At 40.4% G+C, this 22,436-nt stretch overlaps 2 protein-coding genes across 14 annotated transcripts in view; one reads left to right on the top strand and one right to left on the bottom strand.

Annotated features, from left to right (window-relative positions):
- Rgs20 (regulator of G-protein signaling 20) overlaps positions 1–1,704 on the bottom strand; it is a gene marked incomplete at its 3' end in the record, with an annotated part of 597,802 nt that extends 596,098 nt beyond the window's left edge. The window contains 1 exon segment of the mRNA NM_001402015.2: positions 1,429–1,704. Coding sequence (NP_001388944.1) covers positions 1,429–1,596 — 168 coding nt within the window. The 5' untranslated portion in view covers positions 1,597–1,704.
- The window catches only part of Atp6v1h (ATPase H+ transporting V1 subunit H), a 102,738-nt gene continuing 81,738 nt past the window's right edge, over positions 1,437–22,436 (top strand). For 3 of the 13 annotated variants that reach the window (XR_015619449.1, XR_015619447.1, XM_087547827.1), the window contains exons 1-3: positions 12,948–13,115; positions 14,267–14,411; positions 18,645–18,747. Coding sequence is in view for 9 of the 13 variants with exons in the window: in XM_087547827.1 (XP_087403953.1) it covers positions 14,299–14,411; positions 18,645–18,747 (216 nt within the window). In the remaining 4 variants the exon portion in view is untranslated. 13 annotated transcript variants of the gene reach the window in all.

Below are 22,436 nucleotides of genomic sequence, written 5' to 3'. Positions count from 1 at the left end.
TAATGTCCAATTTTTAGCTTGTAGAAATCTCTTTTGAATATTATTCGCTTTTAGATATTTGCTAATAAAGATCTCCTAGTAGGTGGGTTATTAAATAGAAAAAGACACAAAACTGGAGCTGGGTGTGGATCTGGGAGGAGTTAAGGGAGGCACTGATAATTAAAATATTCAAAATGCATAAGGATCTCCTGATCATGACATCTTTCCTTTTAATTTCAATTTGGTGACTTAATGCTTAACTGGTTGCGGCACACATTTTTAACTACAGTACCTGGGAGACTAACGCAGTAGGATTTTGAGTTTGAGGCCAGTTTTAGCGACACAACGAAACTCTTATCTGAGAACTTCGAGAATGAGCTGCTGATCAGATAAAGTCCTGTACTTAGTTGGCGACAATAATTGGAGTGTCAGATTCACGATGTACTCACATATATCAGAAAATTAAAGTTATTTCCACAGAAAAAAAGACTCACAATAAACTTATTTTTCATTTTCTTTTAACCCTTCCTCTGCTCATGCCGATTAGTTGAAATACCACCACAGGGCAGGTCTAGAGAATTAAGTGCAGAGTTCCATATAATGATCATTTTCAGGATGTAGGCCACGGCTCAGGAACAACTGTGACTTCCAGCGCTAACTGACTCACTTGGACAGGTTTTCTGTGGTCTGCTTTTGCATCATTTAGTTCTGAACTCTGATAATTATTTTTTTAACATGGACACGAGCCCATTCCTCTCCATACTGTAACCTTTTATTAACAGTTGTGCTTTATTAATAGTTAAGAGAATTTGCCATCTCACACTGTACATTCTGCCAAGAAACATACAACCCCGGATAGGAGAAATGATCAATGTCAGAAACTCACACTTGGGAAGCTCACTTTAGGAAGCTACACATTTAACGTCTTTAATGTTCATGTTCCTATAGAAGCTTCTCATTATTTTGTAATAATATTTTTAGAAAGAAGTCTAATTTTCTTTCACAATTTCTATCAGAGAAAAACATTCAAGAACTAGTAGCAACAGCTAAAGAAGCTAAATTTCCTGCTTAAGAAAAAAAAAAAGTATCACCTAAAAAACAAACAGCCAAAACTCTGTGGACGTAGCTCAGTGATTGAGCGCCCGCTCAGTGTGCCTGAGGCCAAGGCTTCAGTCTCAAGCACAAAAGCATAGCAAATAAACGAACAACCACAAAAAACAAAAACACAGCAACAACAAAAAAAAGCAATGGTGAAAGAGAGCTGTTTAGGGTGGAGAAAACTGGACACCAGGTAGTTTTCAAATTTTTAGGTTTTCTGTAAATTATTCCAAAAGTATTCTTTATAAATCACCCATAGTCTACTGCGATAAAACTGGCTACTGGCATTATATTCTTCAGGGGTTAACCTTTACCCGGCCAAAGACAGTGGGGATTGTGAGATCATCTTACCTTGACACCAGTCACAGCCTGAGAGACCCCTTTATTTTCTGGGTCTTGGGGAATACTGGAATTGGAATCTTTCTCTGCTCTGATCAGGGGCAGCAACTGTGCCTGCTCAGCCTGCCCGGAAAGATGCTCCTCCAGGTAGCCTTGGTTTCCTTGGGGAAGGCTGGGCATGTTTTCCTAACAAATGCCCTACCGGAGTCTTGTCATCCGGTTTTACCAACATCCAGGTATCGTCTCTGTTCTTTGGCTGGCTAATGCTGGCCCATGTCTGAGTCTGCTGGGACCTTCTTGCAATGTTATTCTAAGCAAAGTAAAAGGCTGATCCCTTCTCTGGATCAGTAGTGGCTTATCTACCTATTTTAGCATTCCGTTCCAGATAGAGCTGCCCACTGAGTGTGTATGCCAAGACTGCCCTCTGTAGGTGAGTAAGAAAGTTTCTTCTTTATAAGTCACTGCTGTAATGCTCAGTGTCTCGAGTTAGAACAAGCTGCCCCTATGACAAATGGATGCGTTGTGAAAACCATCTGAGGGGACCTTTGAGGCAGCCCCCATCTGTTCATAGTACTGTTCTGATTTTCCCCATGCCTTTGTGCCTTTATGAAAGCAAAGCCCCCCAGAGTTCCGTGGAAGCAATGCTGCTGCTCTTCCGTGGCGTGTCAGCCGCTATTCTGTGCTTTGTCGGTATAGGGAGGGAACTGCTTGGTGGCTTTGTCCACAGGGAGGGAAGCACTAAAGGTTTAGACTAGGAAGCAGCTAAGCTCGAATGGCTGACTGTGGATATTGCTGGAGAACGGCAGGCAACGAATTGACTGTACCTGCCTGTGTCCAAAGAACCTGGCTGAATAGCAGTCAGTCCTGAACAATAATTAGCTCTTCACTCCTGGCCATGTTACAGTATCAGCCACGTGTAGGATGAGTCTTCCCCTTTTCAGTTAGCCCAATTTAGAATGTCTCTCTCTCAGACATGCCAAGGGGTTCATCTACATGATTCTAAATGGTGTCAGAGAGAGGATGTTACCATCGTACAGCTTTCGTGTACTATCCTTGCCCGCAACTCTGAGCCACTCAGTCCTTTCCTCGCAAACTGCGTGTTCTTCATGTCCTGCTCTTCTCGCTTTCCGCTGCTGTAGACTTAAAGGCGCGCGGCGAACAGTAACTTAGATTTTGCTTAAACAGACAATATTATATATACATGCTTTTTATGTGATAGTCATATAACAGGCAAGGCTTGAATTCAAACTGAGTTTTGAAAGAAACTTCACATGGGTGGCGCAGAGGAACATTTGGAAATATAAGAACATCTCTTTCAATCTCACCCTCTTTCATATTCAACCCACAGGCCATAACTGCTAAGTTATTAATGGAAGTTGTAGGAAGAAAGGATTTCCATATTTGGTTTTTCAGGTGTTGGCTTCAAATCTCCATCCTCTCCTCAGATAGTTTTGACATCTTATGATTGAAGGGACCCTTGTACTGTGGGTGCTCCCCTCAGCACCCTAGGTTAGGCACAGACCATACACAAACACCAATTTCCAAGCATAAAAACAAATGCAAAGAGATCCTTTATAAAGCATGGCTAAGAGCAGCTGAATCCAAGTCACATAGAAACAGCAGCAAATAACTACAGGTTTTGATTATAACAGGGAAAGGGGGAGGTCTGTGTTAGACTGAGCTAGGACATGTTGGTAAGTTCTGATAGGACAGTAGTCAAAATAATGAATTTTGATTCCTGGAGCATGATGTTTTGATAGTAGGTCTTGGTGATCAGTCTTAAGAATGACTCACTAGTCAAATAAGGGACTGGACATTGTGGTCTAGCTTTAGGAATGTGATCTAATGGTTTAAGGTATAAGGCAAACCTGTTATTGCTATATTCACCATGCTTGGGCTTGCGGTTGCCGTGGTCGAGCCTGCTGGATCTCTTTACTGGTTTTCGGTAGGATCCTCACATCCTTGCCATCTGAATGTGTTCTTTGTTGTAAATTCACTCACCAGGACTCTTAGCAGTTGAAACAACCAGAGTATTAAAATCTCAGTAGGCGAGACTAGTTCTCTTGCTAAGCATAGGGTGCAGATGATGCTGGAAAATGGAAGATGCTGACCAAGACTGCAGGGAACTGTTCTGAGAGCAACGATCCTGAGTAGATGTAGAAGAAAATCTCATCTGTCAGATGTCTCTGGACTGGAATAAAGCGGGGGAATTTCTGGCTTCCTTCCTTCCTTTTTTTTTTTTTTTTCTTTCTTTCTTGTTTGGACAGAGTCCCAATCCCAGGGTGGCCTTGAGTTTACTATGTAAACAAGGCTTACTTGGGACACTGGCTTCTCCTGTCTCCCCCTCTGGAGCACCGAGATTATAGGTATGTGTACACTTATTTTCTTGACTCGTTAAAACATTAAAATTAACTCTGGCTTTTTTTTAGTTCATTGCTAGTACCAAATTACATTATGCCTTTCCTATAATAAAAAAAAATCCCCTTAGATTTTTTTTTAACTCAGGTTTCTACTTCTGGTCAAGACAGAATGACAGTGGCCCAACCCTTTCTCCCTACTCTAGAAGCAAGGAAAAAGCTTGATGATACCTATAAAACAAAAATGGTACCCAGAGATTGAGTATCAGCACTGTAGGGCAGTGATTCAAAGTGACAGAAGATAATGCACTGAGGCCCATTTGTATCCTGGCTTCACGCTGGGAGAAAGGTTTTAGGTTTGGATTTGGGGAAGGGGCTTACAGTGGAAGTGAGCAGGGATTCTTGTTGATGCTTGGACATCAGGTGCTCAGAAGGCTGAGTGCTGGAAAGGAAGAGCTACCCAGAATGGAAACCCCGAGACCTTCATAGGTTCCAATTCATCGTTATCAGTGTACCACCCAGAAACACAGGAAATCATCTTCAGAACTCAGAAAGGGCTGGGTATAGGGTCAGAGCAGTTCTCAAAGGCCTTATACTCCATAACTTACTGGGTACTCAAAACCCAGAAGAGTTTTGCTTCATTATTGGAGAAACTAAACATAGAGGACACACTGCCCTGGTCTTTTTCTAACAAAGCTTATGTAAGACACAAAAGATCATACACAAAAGATCATACTCTTGGTAATAGAAGTATGTCCTGAAGCGAAACTCAGTACTATTTAGAGAGATAAACATCCATTGAGAATGAAAATCCCATCACTCGTGTTCACCAGACATGATGTCTAAGAAGGTCCAGACATGCCACCAAGCAGGGCTATATTTAACCCATAGCAGAGACGAGCTGTTCAGTTGAAATTGATGCCTAAAAGGCATAGGTAATAGAATTAGTAGAGGCATAAACTGGGGTAAACCCCTGCTAGCTCGGCTAGGTAACTTCATTTTCTGAACTATATATAAAATATCTATTTATAAGACTGATTCTACAACTAAACTGCCAGCTCTTAAGAAATCTCTTTCTATCTGTGTCATTTGATGGAGCGAGTCTCCCTTTCTTTTGAGCTCCTCCGAACCCGAGAGGGATCTTTAGCTCTCTCTCCTAGATTACTGTTTTACCTGTGTCCTGCCAGCTGCTTCTCTGTTGTTAGCCCAGTATCTCTTACCTGGAGCTCCTTCCATAAAGGCTCTTCTAGGCAGAGAGAGGGGAGAGGGGAGGAAAGGGGGAGGGAGAGGGGGAGGGGAGGGAGACAGATGGGGGGGCTAGGGATCAAAGTTCCAATTGTTTATAAAAGAAGTCTCTAGCTCCTTCCCCACACCTTTGGCAGTCTGAACCTTGTCACCATTATGGGTGGGGGGCTCCATCTTTACGGTGGGCAGTTCAAGACTATCCAGCTCACTGTGCCTCTGTTCATAGAGCAAAGAACCCAAGACTCCTCCCAAGCAACTTGCCTTAAAATAAGCAGGAACGTTCCATTCCTCAGCATTCTTCTCTAAGGAGTCTTTTAGAGGCTCATGCAAACCTCTTCTCTTCAGGGCACACCTAAAAACCACATCTGATAAATGCAACATCTATTTAAGCTTTCATAGTTTGCTAACGATTAGGTTTTTTATGTACAACAATCAAATATCCTATAACAAATGCCATCCAAATTAAAATTCTGGAGACGAAACAGTCAGTTGCTGAGGGTGGGAGCTAAGCAGTGAGTTTGAAGACACGGCCAAAGAAACTATCCAAGGCAAAATATGGAAATCAAAAGCAATGGAAAAATCAACAGAGCATTAGTGAACTATGGGATCCCTATGTACGTCTAGTCAGTCTCTGTGGAGAAGATGGAGTTCACAGAGTATTCGAGAAAGGGACCAATGAGATGGTCCGGCAGACAAAGATGCTTGCTGCCAAGCCTGAAAATGAACTTGATCCCTGGGGACCCATGCTGTGGAAGGAGAGAACCCACCTCCACGAATTGCTTTCTAGCCATCATATATGTGTCATGGCACACGGGAATAAATGAAGAAATTAAAAACAGAATAAAACGCCTTGAAGAAAAGGCCCAAATATTTCTATACTAAACAATCTCAACAAATCTGAAATGTAAGAAATATCAAACTATGAAAAGACACATTATCCCAAAAAACTAATCAAACGGGTGACAAAGAGAAAATTTTAAAAGTACTCAGAGAAAATTAAAAAAAAAAAGTAATAAGAAATGAACTCGCTAGGGAGTGGAGTGGACTGCACAGAAAACAGTGCCAGTGGGAAGAGAGCAGGGAACTTAAACAAAAGCTACACAACTTAAAGAAAAATGATTATCGAGAACTTGTTTCCCTCTGAAAACAATATTAAAAGATGAAGGCAAAGACATTCAAAGGCTGCAAAAATTAGTCAGTATTAGACCCTAACTATGAGAATTGCAACGTGAAGTCTTTTAATACAAAGGGAAAATGATAATCAAACTCCCAGATCTGGATAAATTGAAAAAAAAAAGAGTACTAAAAATGGTAACTGTGGAGGCTAGATACAAAGATACTAAAATCACCTAATTCTCCTTATAGGTTGTTTAAAGGACAAGTCCTCATAATGAGGAGCTGGGGATACCTCAGATCCATTCCCACTGTGAAGAGTGAAGCCAGGGTTCAGCTTTTAGGAGAAATTTCAGGGACAATCCATGAAATAACAAAACAAAAGGAAAAGAAAAACTAAGCAATCAATGAAGGAAAAGGGTCTGTTTGATGTAGGGAAAAAGTTAATAAAATCTCAAGTCAGTAGCTAAGCCCTGGGTTTGGTCCTTAGCTTTTGAAAGACAGAGATAGAAAAAGAGGCAGAGACAGACAGAAAGACAGACAGTCAGACAGACAGACAGACAGACAGACAGACAGACACACACACACACACACACACACACACACAGAGAGAGAGAGAGAGAGAGAGAGAGAGAGAGAGAGAGAGAGAGAGAGAGAGTAGAAACAGACATAGAAAAAGATGTGGAGAGACCTTATGAATATCTGGAATGAAAAGGGCAATCTCCGTATCAATTTTTTAGATATCAGATTAATAATAGGTGTTTTAGTTAGGGTTTTATTGCTTGTGAACAGACACCATGAACAAGGCAACTCCCAGGTCATAGTGAAAAGAACAATATCCAAGGGGGATGTCTCCTGAGGAATGATACCCAAGGCTGACCTCTGGCCTTCACAGGTATATATACCCATATACACATACATATGCACATGCTGGTATGTAAACACACACACACACACACACACACACACACACACACCATGTTCAGTAGTGAATTAATGGTGTGACTGCTATACAGGAAACTACTTTTTGATTGGATTTGAGGCTCAACCCATGGGAGGGAACTTATATCTGATTGGCTGAAAGCACTTGGCTATGTTAGTCATATGATTCTGCTAAATCATCATGTCAAACTATCTTCTAAATGTTTATGTCTGTACACACAGATTAGTGCTGCCCTCAGCCTTGGCCAGAGAAGCCCTGTGGAAGTGCGTTGCGTTGAAATACTTTTATGAGATCCCAGTGGGTTTGCTACTGCCTCAGTGGTTTGTGATCCCAGACGAAAGACACATACTTAGCCTCGTATTTCGATATGCCTGGAACAGTTGATTGGCATGCTATTATTATTTGTATTTTGATATGCCTCGAACAGTTGATTGGCATGCTATCATTATTCAGCTTGTATTTAAGCAGCCATATTACTCAACGTTCATGTCTAGCTTCCCTGTCATATCTAGAAATCGCAGTCTTGCAGCAAACTTTCTGGTTCTCTGACTCTTAAGATCTTTCTGCTGAGAAGTCCCCAGAGAGTTTATTTACTTATTTTCGTGTCGGCTGGAGGTAGGGCTTTCTGCAATGATCTCTGTATGCTACAAAAGGAAGTTCCTTTGGTGAGGAGCAAGAACTGTGCCTATCTGTGGGTATAAGGATGAGTATTTATAACACAGGTAAGAGTTATACTAGTTTAGGAAAATGACAGAAGTAGGCTCCTCTCTAAAAACCATGAGCTCACTAGCCACAGAACCCACTGAGTTTAATTAGCACTGCTTGCACGTACATGTGTGTGTGTGTGTGGGGGGGTTGTTTTTGGATCATAGGCAACTTACTGGTGGCTATACCGCTGAAAAAGTTTATTCCACTTCCCCAGCAGCCATTAGCTGCCCATAGCTTCTCAGCTAGGGGAGGTGAGTGGTAGGGGGTAGGCTCATGTGTCCATCCCCATTCATGCTAGAACGTTGAAAGGCCTCATCTCATGTAGGTCTTAAGCAGGTTGCTATGATTTCATGAATCCAACAGCCATGTCCTGTACAGAATGCAGCATTTCATAGCACTCTAATCTATCCTCTGGCTCTTATATTTTTTATGACCCCCTTTTCCATAATTCTCTAAGCCTTGGATGACAAGAGAGTGTTGATAAAGGTCCCATTTAGGACCGAGCACAACTGTCACTTATCCTCTGTACTTTGACCAGTTATGGGCCCTACATTAATCACTGACTACTTAATGGGCAATGTGGGCTTGTCATAATGTTGCCTGTATTTTAATGTTAATTTGGGTTCCCCAAATTGTTTTCAAGAGAGAGTCTGCAGGTCTACCTGCGAGACACTGAAAGACTCTGCCGCCAGTTTGTTCTGATTGGTAAATAAAGATGCCAGCAGCTAATGGCTGGGCCAGGCAGAAAGAGCCATGCTGGGGGAATGTGCAGGAGAGGAGAGACACCATGTCTGAGAAGAGTGCAAGACAAAGAGGCATGGCCCCCATGTGGAGGAGCTGGGAGAGTGCAGCCTGGAGTGCGGCCCTCTGGGTAAAAACTCAGGATTAACCGTGTAGAGGTTAGGCAGTGGCCCAGATGAAGATATATAAACAATTAAATATTTCAGAGAGGTGAGAATTCACCAGGGATGAGCTTCCTAATTGACAATCCAATACCAAGTGGTCAGACCTAAAAACTTAACGTGTGCAAACAATATTATGTGATTCTAGCAGGTCGTATTTATATAATAATTATCACGTATATGAATATATGTTAACATAAATATAAGTAACTAATGATTAAAGAGAAAGAGGCCATGAATTTAAGAGGAAGCTGAGGAAAATGGGAAGGAGATGGGGAATCATACAGTTATACTTTTAATTAAAAATACAATAAATTTATAAAGGAAGGAAGAATAAAAGCCCAGAGGGTTATAGTTTGAGTAAAAAAGACACACAGTAGGTGGGATATGTTGGGGGAAAAGCCTTCTTGAGATTGTGAAATGAGGTGGAGATGAATATGATGAAAATACATATGCATTGACAAATAAATAAAAACCATAGGAAAATGAAAGTACTCATTGCTGGCGAAAATGCATGAGTTATAAACAGTGTTTAAACAGTGAAAAAGAACAGATCATACTGTATTCTCCAGAGTTAACCCATATGAAGAAACACTCCAAATGGCGGGGGATGTAGCTCAGTTGTGGCTTTATCTTTTCAAGTCTAGCAATGTAAAAAAGAAGTAAAAAAAAGAGAACATTCTAAAGGATATCATTCTACATTTTAGAGCAGTGTGCACATATAAATACCCATATATAAACATCTAGTTAGACAAAAAGCCATGCGGATATAGACTTCAGCGAAGTACCTGTTTCATTCATTTAACACAGCCTATGTGGCTTCTATGTCAAACTTCAGTGGTATCTAAATTTGCTTTGAATACTTGCTATTGGCTGTTAATACATGATATTGTATTATTTTTCTCTCCTTTAGTCTATGTGTTGACTTCCCGATCCCTAATGTGAGTGAATTTGGGCCTTTATGAATGCAATTAAGTTTAAAGTATGTTAAATAAAAAGAGGTGAAGGCTTGATCCCATAGAAGAACTAACTCTCATCATACAAGACAAGAGGGAGCTGCCCTCTCTCCACCTTGCAGGGCACAGAGAAAAGTAAGAACTCAGGAATTCATTTTAATTTTGGACTTCTGGTTTTCTAGATCTCTAGGAAATTAACACATTTTCACCTCTCCCTTAAAAAAACAAAACAAAACAAAACAAAACCAAAACATACCCCAGGATCTCACTGTGTAGATTAGGAGAGTCTGGCATTGGAGATCCTCCTACCTCAGCCCCCCTCCCCAAGTACTGGGACTGCAGGTATGCACTCTAGGCTAGCATGAGAAACACATTTTTGCTTCTTAATTAGTCTGCCTAGTCTACCATATTTTGCCAAGACAATTCAAGGTCACTATTGTGGTTTGTTTCCTATTTTTGCTTTGCTACTATAAAAGAATATATAGTGAAAACGATCATCCTACTTAAAGTGGTCTACAGATCCAGTGCAATCTCCATCAGAATCCTAATACATTTCCTCACAGAAATTGAAAGGACAGTTTTCAGTTTCATATGGAAACACACACACAGACAAACCCAGTATAGCTAGAAAAAGTTCCTGAATAATCAAAGAGCCGCTGGACATATCACCATCTCTAATCTGTTCTATAGAGCTATGGTAATAAAAAGAGAATGGCATTATCAGAAAAGTGGACATGTTGATCAATGAAGTTGAATTGAAGACCCAGATATAAACCCAATACCCATGAACATGTGATTTTTGATAAAGAAACCAGAAATACACACTGGAAAAAAAATAAAGCATTTTCAACAAATGGTGCTAGTCAAATGTAAATAGATCTATACGTATTACCCTACATAAAACTCAACTCCAAATGGATCAAAGACCTCAACATAAGGTCAGGTACATGGAATCTGATAGAAGAGGGAGTGGGGAATAGTTTTGAACTTATTGGCACAGGAGAAGACTTCCCGAACAGAACACTGATAGCACAGGCACTAAGATCAATGATTTATTAGTGGGACTTCATGAGACAGATAAGTTTCTACATGGAGTCATCAAATAATAGGGATGCAATAGCCACAACTTCATGTTACTTTATAATAGCCAGACCATGTCCCCTACACAGCCTAGAACCTAGTTTTCTCTATTTGTAATGGTTGATCAAAAGGTTACTGAGTTGCTTTTCCTCCAGGCTTTTTGCTGACATTTCAAGCTGACACTTGTTTATGTGGTGCTGTTGACATGCTTCCAGACATCCTCAGTGGTTTCTGGGTACCAAATATCAGTATCCCTCTCTCGTGCTCTAATAGTAACCCTCAAAGTCCCAGTTTCAATTCTAAGAGCTTCTCCTAGAACCTACAAAACACGTACTACATTTGCAAGACAGTCAGTGCAAACAGCTTTGAGACTTGTAGATTTGTTGTGAGTTATTTTACGACACGGTTATTGGGTCAATTCTAGCATTCTCTTGGTAAGCACATCTTCAATTTAGGGTACAGTTTTTACAGTACCCTTTCGGCTGGGTGTAGCTCAGTGCTAGAATATACGTTTGGCATTGTTTCAATCTCTGGACAACCCCATCGCAAAGGGACTTAATTCATAGTATCATTTTGAAAGAAAAATTTCAAGTATGCAGCGTAAAGATTATCTTACAATTACTTAATTGTGTTTGTACATGTGTTTGTCTCCTGGTTCATGTTGTGATGCCCAGGCTGGCCTTCATCTGCCAGACTTCCTCTTCCTGCCCCAATTCCAAGATTACAGACGCGCACTACCATGCCAGGCTGTGGTATTCAGTAAAAAAAAAATTACATTAAAATTTTATTTATGTACGTATTGTGTATGGCTGTGGGCATGCACACTGAGCACTGAGTGAGTGGACGCCAACAGACAACTTTCAGAGAGCCTGTTGTCACCTTTCACCTTGTGGGTCTGACGATTGAACTCAATGGTTGGATTTGGTGACAATGCCATTGTTTACCAGGAGAGCATTTCCATGGCCCAGAACTATCCAGTTTTAAAGAGGTAACATGGCTCTACTTCAGGGTTGGGAAATAGCAGTTTGCGGAGTGCTTGTCTCACTCAAGGAGGCTCTGGGTCTAATCCCCAATATGGCTAAAAACAAAGTTTTCCTTCAGAAAAACAAGGCATATTATGTAAGGTCTAAGATATGGGCTCTTTTCTATTAGCAACTTGCCCTTTGTATTCTTATCCAGCAACTTACATTAAATCAGGGTGTATCCTTCCACATAATTTCTGACGGAAAATTGGGCCCATGATGTCCTAACCTAATGAACCGGTGAAACTAAACCCGTGAAGCTATCAACTTGCTGGGCAAAGGGGAACCAAAGGCTGAAGAAACGAACAGGTTAAGGATCAGGAGAGCTGCTTGGGTTATCCAGGTGAAACTTGGATACCTCTTTTGAACTATGGTCCGTGATGGTGATAGTGACTTAGAACACAGAGGGTAGAAGAACAGATTCTCCTGAGCCTCTAGCATAAAGTCATTCCGGCCTAAAGCAGTTCTGGAGGGAGAGACCCATTTTTCTGGACTTCTGACCCAGACACCTGAAAGACGATGAATTTATGCTTCATTTAAACCACTATAATTGTGGTAATTTGTTGCAGTAGTGGTAGAAAATCAATATCATCTCCTACATTTTTTTCTTTTATAACTCATGATGGTTTTTGAAACTTGACCTCAAAAAGATTTTTTTTAAAGTAACAATATACTGTTTTTTGTTTGTTTGTTTTTTAGGTACATTCCTTTGTGTGCTTTTTTACTTGCCTCCAACACTATTATATATATTTTGGTATAATCTGAAGACAAGGCCAGCTCAGGCCTTTGGGTTTAAGATAGGATGTGAGATAAATATATACGCTGAGAGCAAGTGAAGTTAGGTAAACAATGAGTAACGTTTTTCTGAAATATATATTACTGGTTAAGCCTGTAACCGTGGGTCTATGACTCATTTTTCAGTCTGAGTTTTATGCTTAAAATCTGAGTATAAATGCCTGGTCCGAAGAGATGGTTAAGTCAAACAAACCAAAAATACTCAAAGGTCATAAACCAAATTTCTCCAAAGACTGATGTCAGGAGCTTTGGCTTTTTTGGTAAGGGCGACTTGCTGGGTGGGAATTTTGCCATTTTAAAGCACCCGAGGAATTGGCCCCTGTCCGGCCGCCTAGTGCGCGGTGCTAGCACTTTTGGGCCCTCTCGGCTTCCGCGGTCCACTGCGGTCACGTGCCGCTGCTCACGTGCCCAGACGCTGCTGTCACTTTGCAGCTGTTCCGGCTTTTTCCGTGAGAGCCTCTTAACGTCTGTCGCGGAGTCGCCTTCCCATTGCTCTGGGCTTTCCGTGGCCACTGAGGCTTCGGAGCTCGACCCGCACCTGCCTGCCCTTGTGGCCCTCACTCCCCGAGGCTATCCAGGTGAGGCCGCCTGGGGCCCCTCTTCGGCTCCCGAGAGCGGGCTGCTTTCCCTGCGGGCCGCGCCAGGGTCTGCGGAGCTGCAGGGCCTTCACCGCAGAGGGAAGTAGAGGACGTGCGGGGGTGGGCAGGCTTGGGCCAGGGCCTGGGTAGAGTCGCCGAGGCCCGGAGCCTCCCCGGAAGGCCGCACTGTGCCCTCGGGTTCCAGCCTTTCCTGGATGGAGCCGGTTCTACCTGGGACCCGCAGTCCGCGCTGACCTTGTTTGTTTAGGCAGCAAGTCCCCACAAGGAGAATTTAAGTTCCACACTGACTAAGCACATTGGGAACGCGGAGTAGAATTTAGGTATGATTTGCCTTTCCTCCTTTTGCTCGTGGGCAAGAACGTAAGTTTTGGGAATGGAGAGTTCGGTGTTTGCATTTTAGTAAAGTAAGGTGTAACATGTCTATTAAGTTGACTGATGTTTTATTTTTGTAGCTCATTATTGTACATTTTTTCTTGTCAGAATAGACTCCTATCGTTGGCTGTACCCAAGTTGGAAAGGAAATTTCTTTCAATATTGATTTCGAAAAATGTTTTGTCAATTTCTGTTTGAAAAGAAGGCACTGGTGTTTGAAAAAATTTACCATACCACTTGGTATATTTTATTTTGAATCAGTGATTTTTAAAGGAATTAATATAACGTCTTTGCAAATTGAAGCCTAATGGATGCCATTTAAATACCATAGTTGGCCCTTTTCGGTGTTTTAGTTTTTGTATGAGAGATTTGAACATGAGTGAACAGATTTAGAGCAGTGGACTTTGGGGCTATTTTTAGCATATTCAAAGACCTGGGTATGATTGCACTAAAGGTGGTCAAAGAGTTCTGCTTAATATTCTGTTTAGTTTTAATTTTGCTGTCAGCCTCTTAAATGGTCATTTTAAAAGTTTCAAAGTATATTGCAGCTAATAATTAAAAACTCTTCCCTGGAAAAGAACAAGCCAACGGAAAGACCTTTTAAGGGGTGGTAGACAAAATTTGAAATTGATTAATGCCGTTCGGAGCTAGGATCTTTACTACTCAAGCTAAGTGAAATGAACGTGGTTGTATTCATACTAGTAGTTCAAAAATTAAAATGCCTGCTATTCTGTTTTTATCTTGGCCCTAAATTGAAGGTCTGTGAAACATTCAAAATCATAAAGTTTAGATGACCAAGATGGACATTCGAGGTGCCGTGGATGCTGCTGTCCCAACTAACATCATTGCAGCCAAGGCTGCTGAAGTTCGTGCCAACAAAGTGAACTGGCAGTCCTATCTTCAGTGCGTACTGTTTGTTGTGAGTCATGGGTGTCTTGTGCTTTTGCCTCAGGCTCTTTCATGGTCATGCTTCGATGAGAGAAATACTGGAAAAATACTAATAAATTAATTGTAACATTTCCTCCTCTCCAGAGCTAGCTGTCTCAGGGTGTCTGCCTGGTATGGTAGGACAGCTTGGGGAAATAGAACAGTTCACAGTAGTTATTTTATTTTATTTAACTGTGTATTTAACTGTTTTTGCCTACATGTACGTATGTATGTGTGCCACATGCATGCTAGTGCTCTCTGAGCTTAGAAGAGGGTCTCAGATACCTTGGAACTGGAGTTACAGATGGTTGTAATACACACACGTGTGTTTATGTGCTGAGTGCCATGCCTTTGCAAATCAGAGCAAATCTGCAAGAACTGGTTCTCTGGTACTGGGGATCAAACTGAGGTTGCCAGGCTTAAGTGGAAGGTGCATTCTTCCCCCACCCTCAACCCCGCCCCTTTCATCAGCCCTCCTTTATTCTTCATACTATTTTATCATTTTATTTCATATGGGTTTATTTTGGCATATTTATAACTGAGTTACTGAGATTCAGATTTGAATGCGCACGTTGAAAAATCAATTATGAAATCTGTTGCTTATTTTTTGTCTTGCCTACACAAAGGTTATGTAGATTAGCACTTCAAAAGTAACTCATAGTATCAAAACAGACCTTTACTTCATGGATAGCTATGATGATAGGAAGATAGACTTATGAGTGTACAAAAAAGGGTAGCTGATTCCACCATCAGGAGTTATCGGATGCAGTGATCCTTCAGTTGAGTTTTCAAAGATGAGTGCTATTTGACCATGTGACAAAAAAGAGGATCTGTCCAAGTACAACAGAAACTGAAATAGAGGGAAGATTGTGCTGGAAGTTATTTATGGTGTGTAGGCAAGCAGTGGTGAGAGCTGAAGCTCACAGCAAGGCAGAGGATGGTTGTGATATTCTGGGTACCTGGGTACCTTGAGGAGTTGTGCCTGTTCCTGTCACTTGGTGCTTTTCAGGAGGATTCTTAAGTTATGAAACCCTCAATGTATTTGAAGTCTAAGAAGGTCAACATGTACAACACATGAAAGTGATAGTCAGTTATAGGTGATAGCTCTTATTGTAGAGTTGTCTTTTCAAAAGAGTCTCTCCTCATGGGGGAGCTTTGAGCAGCCCAGCTGTAGGGTGCTTGAACAATGAGTGTGAATGTGGAATGCAATGTACCACTACAAGAACCCAAATGCCCAGTCTCCTGAAAGTCACCACTAAGGCTGCTTAGCCTGGAGTAGATGACAGAGGTCACTGCTGGATGGATTGTTTGCATTCAGTGTAAGAGTGGGTTTGTGGGAACTAGCTAAGCCATAGGAAGAAGTTGTAATGGCAGTTTTAAGGTTGTTAGAATGCTGAGAACTGGACAGATTTGAGAAAGATAGTGCTCAACTTGACACGTATGGGTGAAAGATGTCTAGGTTGACATCCACATTCCTGTTTTAAGGACCTGGTATATTGTGGGGTCAGCCACTAAAGGACTGCCAAAGAAAGATGTACATATAATTTTCCCCATTGGTCAATGTGTAATTATTTAAATGCTCTGAACTCCTGACTTCGTTAGTCTAGAAAGCTTTTAGATTAGAGGACAAGGAGTTGCTTGCTTGTAGAGCCTGACTGTTTGTGAAGTAAACAGAAGAGTGTTAATCGTGAAGCAGTAGCAGGGCAGCAGAACTTCTGGCTTGCTTTTGGAGTGATTTTCAATTGTATACTTTTCTAGTCCTGAGGCTCTGGGGCTACATGCATCTTGCTTTGTTTTTTCCTAGTTTTGACCTTTACTTTGTGGTCTGGGTAAAGATTCCTTTTATAAGTCCCTCTGCTCTGCATGTTTATGTGTAAATGTTCCTCAAATGTAGCCAAATGCTTGTTCTTGAGCTTTCTGATATGAGGACACTAGTGGATATAAAAGCCCTAAAAGAACAGTTACATGCTGGATATGACATATATAATTAGTGGATCTTATACCACAGCATCTACAGAAGATATAAAACCTGTAGGGGAGAATTAATTCAAATATGTTTTTGCCCTCATGAATTAATATGCTATGAAAATACAATGTACAAAAATGTACTTTGGCCTGGAGAAACGTTTGAGTGGTTAAGAGCACTAACTGCTCTTCCAGAGGTCCTGAGTTCAATTCCCAGCAACTACATGGTGGCTCACAACCATCTGTAATGAGATCTGATACCCTCTTCTGGTGTGTCTGAAGACAGCAACAATGTTGTTACATAATACTAATAAATCTTAAAAAAAAAAAGGAATGTTCATTTAATAAAAATATTTGTATTTGATTAAGCTTAAACTTAACTAGGCAATATAAAAATACAAGTGGGGATGGGTTTGCGTTTGTCAAAACAGGAGTCCAGCAAAAGCGTATGTAGAGGAATATAAGAATATAAGAATCACAATACACTAACAGACCCTTACAAATTAAATAATAAACTGGGCTAAATATTAAATGAAGAAATCTGACACATGCACACATACATAGATATAAAGCAAAGGAGATCTATGACAATGATGAAATAAGCAGCTGTGTAGGAGCACACGAAGAGCCTCACAGTAGTAATCTAAGCAGAAGGAATGGGGACTGCAGTGCAGGGAGCCCTGGCTACAGAGCCCAGGCTTGAATGTGTGGTAATTGAGGGCGTCAAGTAGCTTACTGTGGTTCAGTTTCTTTTAGGGGAAGTATGTGTCTTGAAGTGAGTCATATGGAGACTTGCAGGGTTGTTCTGCTGTCATGTTTTATCAAGGAGAGCCTCGATTTAGACCTTACTGTTTGGGTGTGGTGGTAGTTATTGTGACATGCTGGAGTCCTTGATGAATAGAGCAGTTAGGGTAAGCCATATTGAAATTGGAGATGGCAGGTTCAGTGGTGATGCTGCTGAATCTGTTTTTACTTGGAAATAAGCAATGATTTGGTGGAGATAGGAAGATTGGATTCTCTTGATTTGAATCTCTAGAAAGGAGTTCAGGAAAAAAAGCAAAGTTTTAAGGGTTAACAGATACAAACTGTGAAGAACAAAAAGCCAATGGTGAAGGGACTCCACTGGGAGGAAAATGGGATGTAGGATGATTTTGGAGAGGACAGAGATCAGAATGGAGAGATTATTTTCCTTTTCCTTTTCTTTTCTTTTCTTTCTTCCTTTTTTTTTTTTTTTTTTAAAGAGACAGGGTCTCCTATGTGGCTCTGGTTATCCTTAAATGTGTTATATAGACCAGACTGGCTCTGTGTCTTCCTCCCAGTGCTGGGTTTAAAGGCATTAGCCACTATGCCTGGCTAAGGAGAGGTTAATTTTCAAAGAGAAGGATGATGAATGTATTTTCAACTGGAAGAGAAAAAAATGTCAGGAAATGACTGTAGAACTTCACTTGATTTTGGGTGTAATGAATCTGAAGGCCAAGCAAATATGTTGGGATTGGGATAGGGAGAAATTAAGGGTGAGACTTTGAATAAAAGAGGTGACATTTTGTTGTATCCTTGTAGTGGGCCAGGTGCTGCATTAATTGTGTCTTGATTGTGTAGTCCTATCCTTTATACAAGCCCTTCAAAAGTCATGTGGTTCTTGTTTGTTTGGCTAGATAAATAATCTAGAATACATGGAGGTCACTCAGTCACTAAGTGGGAGAGCTAAAGTTTTCGGTGATGACAAAGATCTTTAATCAGCACTTGTCCCTCATAACAATCAAAAGACAAATTTCAGTGAGTTAAAAGATGTTTACTAGTTTCTTTGTGTTTCCACAGTCAGGGAAATACTGTTTCATAAAATGGAGTGTTTTCTGATGGGCTGAGCACAGCAGGCTAGTTTAATGGGAAAGGTGAGCATAGAGATCAGAAAGTTCCTTCATTCCTCATGTTATTGTCCTACGGAGGGGATGGAGAGCCAGAATAGTGGAATTGCTTATAGTTAGGTTAGTCAGGTTTGGGTTTTTGGTTAGGACTTAAGCACAGGATGTGTCCATTGACGGTATGTGGTTTGGGAAATTAATCTGCTATCTTTTCTGGTTATGTTAGACTCTTTAGTTGTGTAGGGACCAATACAGGAACCTAGTACAAAGCAGTGGCCTCTTGTAATTTTCTAGAACACACCAAGGAGGAAGGAAAAGTACTTCAAATTTTTGTGTCTCTCACAGGACTCACTGAACAAAATAATTAATTCTTACTTTCTAGGGGGCAGATGATTTCTGCTGAAGATTGTGAATTTATTCAAAGGTTCGAAATGAAGAGATGTTCTGAGGAGAAGCAAGAGATGCTTCAAACTGAAGGCAGCCAGGTGATTCTTAATTTTATTTTATAATGAACACTTATTTCCCTATCATTAAAAAGTCTGGAAAGGCCTGGGATGTAGCTCAAGTGTTAGAGTGCCTAGTTAGCATGCGCAACAGAGGCCATAGATTCAACTTCAGTCTCAGACCGAGACATAAAGATTAAAGTGCTACACAACCTCTGACTGTAGTAGTCTACTGTGTGTGTGTTGTTAATGATTCTGTAGTCTACTGTATGTGTTATTAACAACTCTGTGGTATACTGTATGTGTTAACAACCCTGTAGTAGTCTACTGTATGTGTTATTAATGACCCTGTAGTAGTCTACTGTATGTGTGTTATTAGCATTAGTACTACCTTGCCATTGTGGGGATAAAACCACTGGTTTTGGTTGCTTGGGTAAGTGCTCTTCCAGGGAGCTGTATCCCAGCCTTTGTTGTTAGGAGGCACAATTCTGTTAAATTGTGTTTAGCTGGCACAGTTATGATCCTCCATAGAACACCTGGAACTGTAGCCCTATGCCATTATAGCAAGCTCTTTATTACAGTTTTGAGTTCCTTCTTTTTTCTTTACTTTTTGCAGTACTCAAGATTAAACATGCCCATGCAAGGTTTTTACAGCCACACTACATTCTAGGCCTCTTTTTAAATCTTTAAAAAACGATTTATTTTATGTGTATGAGTGTTATACCTACATGTAAGTACAGTGCAGTACAGATGTGCCTGATCCTCATGGAGCCCAGATGAGGATGTTGGATCCCTCGGAGTTATAAACAGTAGCTGCTATGTGGGTCCTAGGAATGGATCCTGGGTCCTCTTAAAGCACAACAAATGCTCTTAACCTCTGAGCCATCTCTCCAGTTCTTTTTTTCTTCCTTTCTTTTTTACTGTAAAATTTTATTTTATTTTTGGAGAAAGATTTTACTAAGTTGGTAGGGCTAACCTTGAACTCACTCTGTAGTCCAGGCTCCTCTTGAATCTACAATCCTCCTGACTTAGTCTCTTGTGTGACTGGGATTATGGGCTTGTACACCAAGCCCAGATGAGTACCTTCTGAGTTCGTAGAATGAAAAATACTTTTTTGAAATGTACACAGTTTTCAAACTAACATTGTTAGTTAATTTTTTTACATTACATTATCAGTAGTAATACTTGAAATGCCTAATATAAGTAAAATACTTGAGTTTGTAGCTAAAAGGGGCACCCTATTAGTTTGATTATGTGGGATTTATATTTTTTCTCATTAAGTATTTAGAACTATTCTGAACTTTTTTTGAATCCCTTGTATTTTAACCTAAAATATTTCCTCCCTCCCCCTTTCTCTCTCCCTTTCCTTCCCTCTTGCTGTTCACACACACACACTTAGACACACTTACACTTACACACACACACACACTTTAAAAACTTTTTTCTTTCTTAAAGAGGCAGTGGTGCTGGCACTGAGGCTAGGGTATCCTGTGTGCTAAGCTCGCGTTCAGCCTTTGAGTTGCACTCATGGTCCCCTCATACTGTCTCTGTGTAGATACATCCATTGATGTTTGCCATGTTTATATCAAAGATGGGTTTCTAGTCTTTGTTTCTTTTAAAATTGTTTTAGAGCTTTTCATGCATGATGATTTAAGATATTTATATAGTTAATATGCTTTTGTAATAATTAATATTACTAAACAATTATAAGAAAAAAAGCATTATTCAACCTGATAGTTTTTCTGTTATCACTTAGTGCTTTCACTTCAGTCTCAAGGCATTTTTCAGCCTATACTCTTACTAATAGAAATAATGGCTTTTAAAAGTAATTCTGAGCTGAGCACAGTGGCACCGGTCTTTAATGCCAGCACTCAGAAGGTAGAATTAGGCAGATCTTTATGGGTGTGAGGCCAGCCTGATGCACATAATGAGTTCCAGGACAGTGAGATGCTGTCTCAAAACAAACAAACCAAAATCTGGAGTTATCTATTAAGTAGATGAATCATGAAATGCTTAATACCAACACTTTACATACTTTGGTAATTTCTCTTGTTTTGTTTTTGGTTTTTTTATGTTGCAAGGAGTTTTGAGGTGAACAGTCTTAGTAATTGCCTGATATTAAGTTCTATAAACATGATTGTTGATCACATAATTTAAATATGTATAAAGCTTTTGATATACATTATAAAGATTCCCTCTTGATTACTATTTTTCATCCTGCTAGCACTATATGAATCACTGTATTACTGTAAAAGTGGGGAAAGGCCTTAATATGTGAAGAGCTTCATTAAAGGAGTAAACTAGTTCACTTGGATTCCAGTATCTGGTGTGGTGAGCATTATATATTAATGCCATGAAATTAGCACCTGCTGTTAACCAAACAAAATGGCAGTATATTAAAAATATTACATGGAGGATTATATGTGGAATTTATTTTTTGCTAAAAGATTACAGCTTAATGTTTTACTTTTAACTTTGACAATAAAGTAAAGGTTATTTTAGAAATGCTATTGTATGCTTAGATTTTTCTAAAACTACTTTTACTTAGGGTCCTAGAACGCTTCAATCTCCCTTATAGTCCACTGACCAGAGGTAGGGGAAAAAGAAGGTTTATAGGAAAAGGGGTTGTGGACCTGTTTAGAAGTAGTTATTTTAAGGCAATTCCACTCTTCATTGTCAGAATACCAGCAGTTCAGTCCAATAGCAAAACCCAAACATGTATCAGTAGCGGCAGCTTTGTCCAGCAGAAACCGCAGGGTTCCACCAAATTGAGACAGTGGAAGTAGCAAAAATCAGTTGGTTCACCATGAGTTCTTTGGTGCACTTCTCTCTGTGTAGTGAAGACCAGCAAAGTGTTGTACAACTAACGAAGACCAGTGTGAAGCTAGTGAAGACCAGTGAAGCGTTGCAAGGTGTAGCAATGCAAGAGCTACACTGTGGAGTTATAGCTGTATTCTTTCTAAGCATCTGATCCAGCAAAATATGATATGCCCTCTCACATGTCTGCTTCTGTAAAATATCCTCTCATAAAGACAGCTTCCAGGAAAAATATCACAAGACCTCTCATAAGACAGTTTCCAGAAAAAACACATGACACAACTGAGTTTCCAAAGAAACCAAAATTTCCACTTCATGCTATGTAATTTAAAAATTCTGTTCCATATGGTATGTGGACTATCCATATGGTATGTGGAATAGATATTCCATGGACAGATAGTATTGTGTATATGCATGTGAATATGTATATGTATGTATATCTCAGAAATAACACACACACACACACACACACACACAAACACACACACGTGCGCGCGCGTGTGGTAGGGTATCATTTCCTTGTTTCTTACATGGAGTATTTACTGGATGAGTGGGTACTGAATAGAACCTTGTCAATCTGTTCTGCCTATGGAGTAGGCAAAGATTTTCAAACTGTGACTCCAAACTTGTTACTGAATTGTGTTACTTATGCAAAGCCATAATTTTTGGGTGATTTAAGAGACTTATATGACATAGTTTTAATTGTGCTTTATTTGTCTTACATGATGAACGTAGAACCTGGTTCCCAAGTAAGATGCTGTGCTATTGTCCATCACAGTTTCTGATGCAGAGCTGTGCTTGGGCGACAGAGTCCAAGTGCAGTGCAGACTATTCTAATGGTCTTGGGAAAACTGTTAGATAGGATGTTGTTGGTTCCAGGGTTGACTGAGTTCCAGAGCATCCATATGGTTGGT

Source organism: Rattus norvegicus, chromosome 5 (genome assembly GCF_021556685.1).
Source record: "Rattus norvegicus strain SHRSP/BbbUtx chromosome 5, alternate assembly SHRSP_T2T, whole genome shotgun sequence".
NCBI classification, from domain to species: Eukaryota; Metazoa; Chordata; class Mammalia; order Rodentia; family Muridae; genus Rattus; species Rattus norvegicus.
Note: the sequence above shows the minus strand (reverse complement) of the source record. Positions and strands in the feature narration are given on the sequence as shown.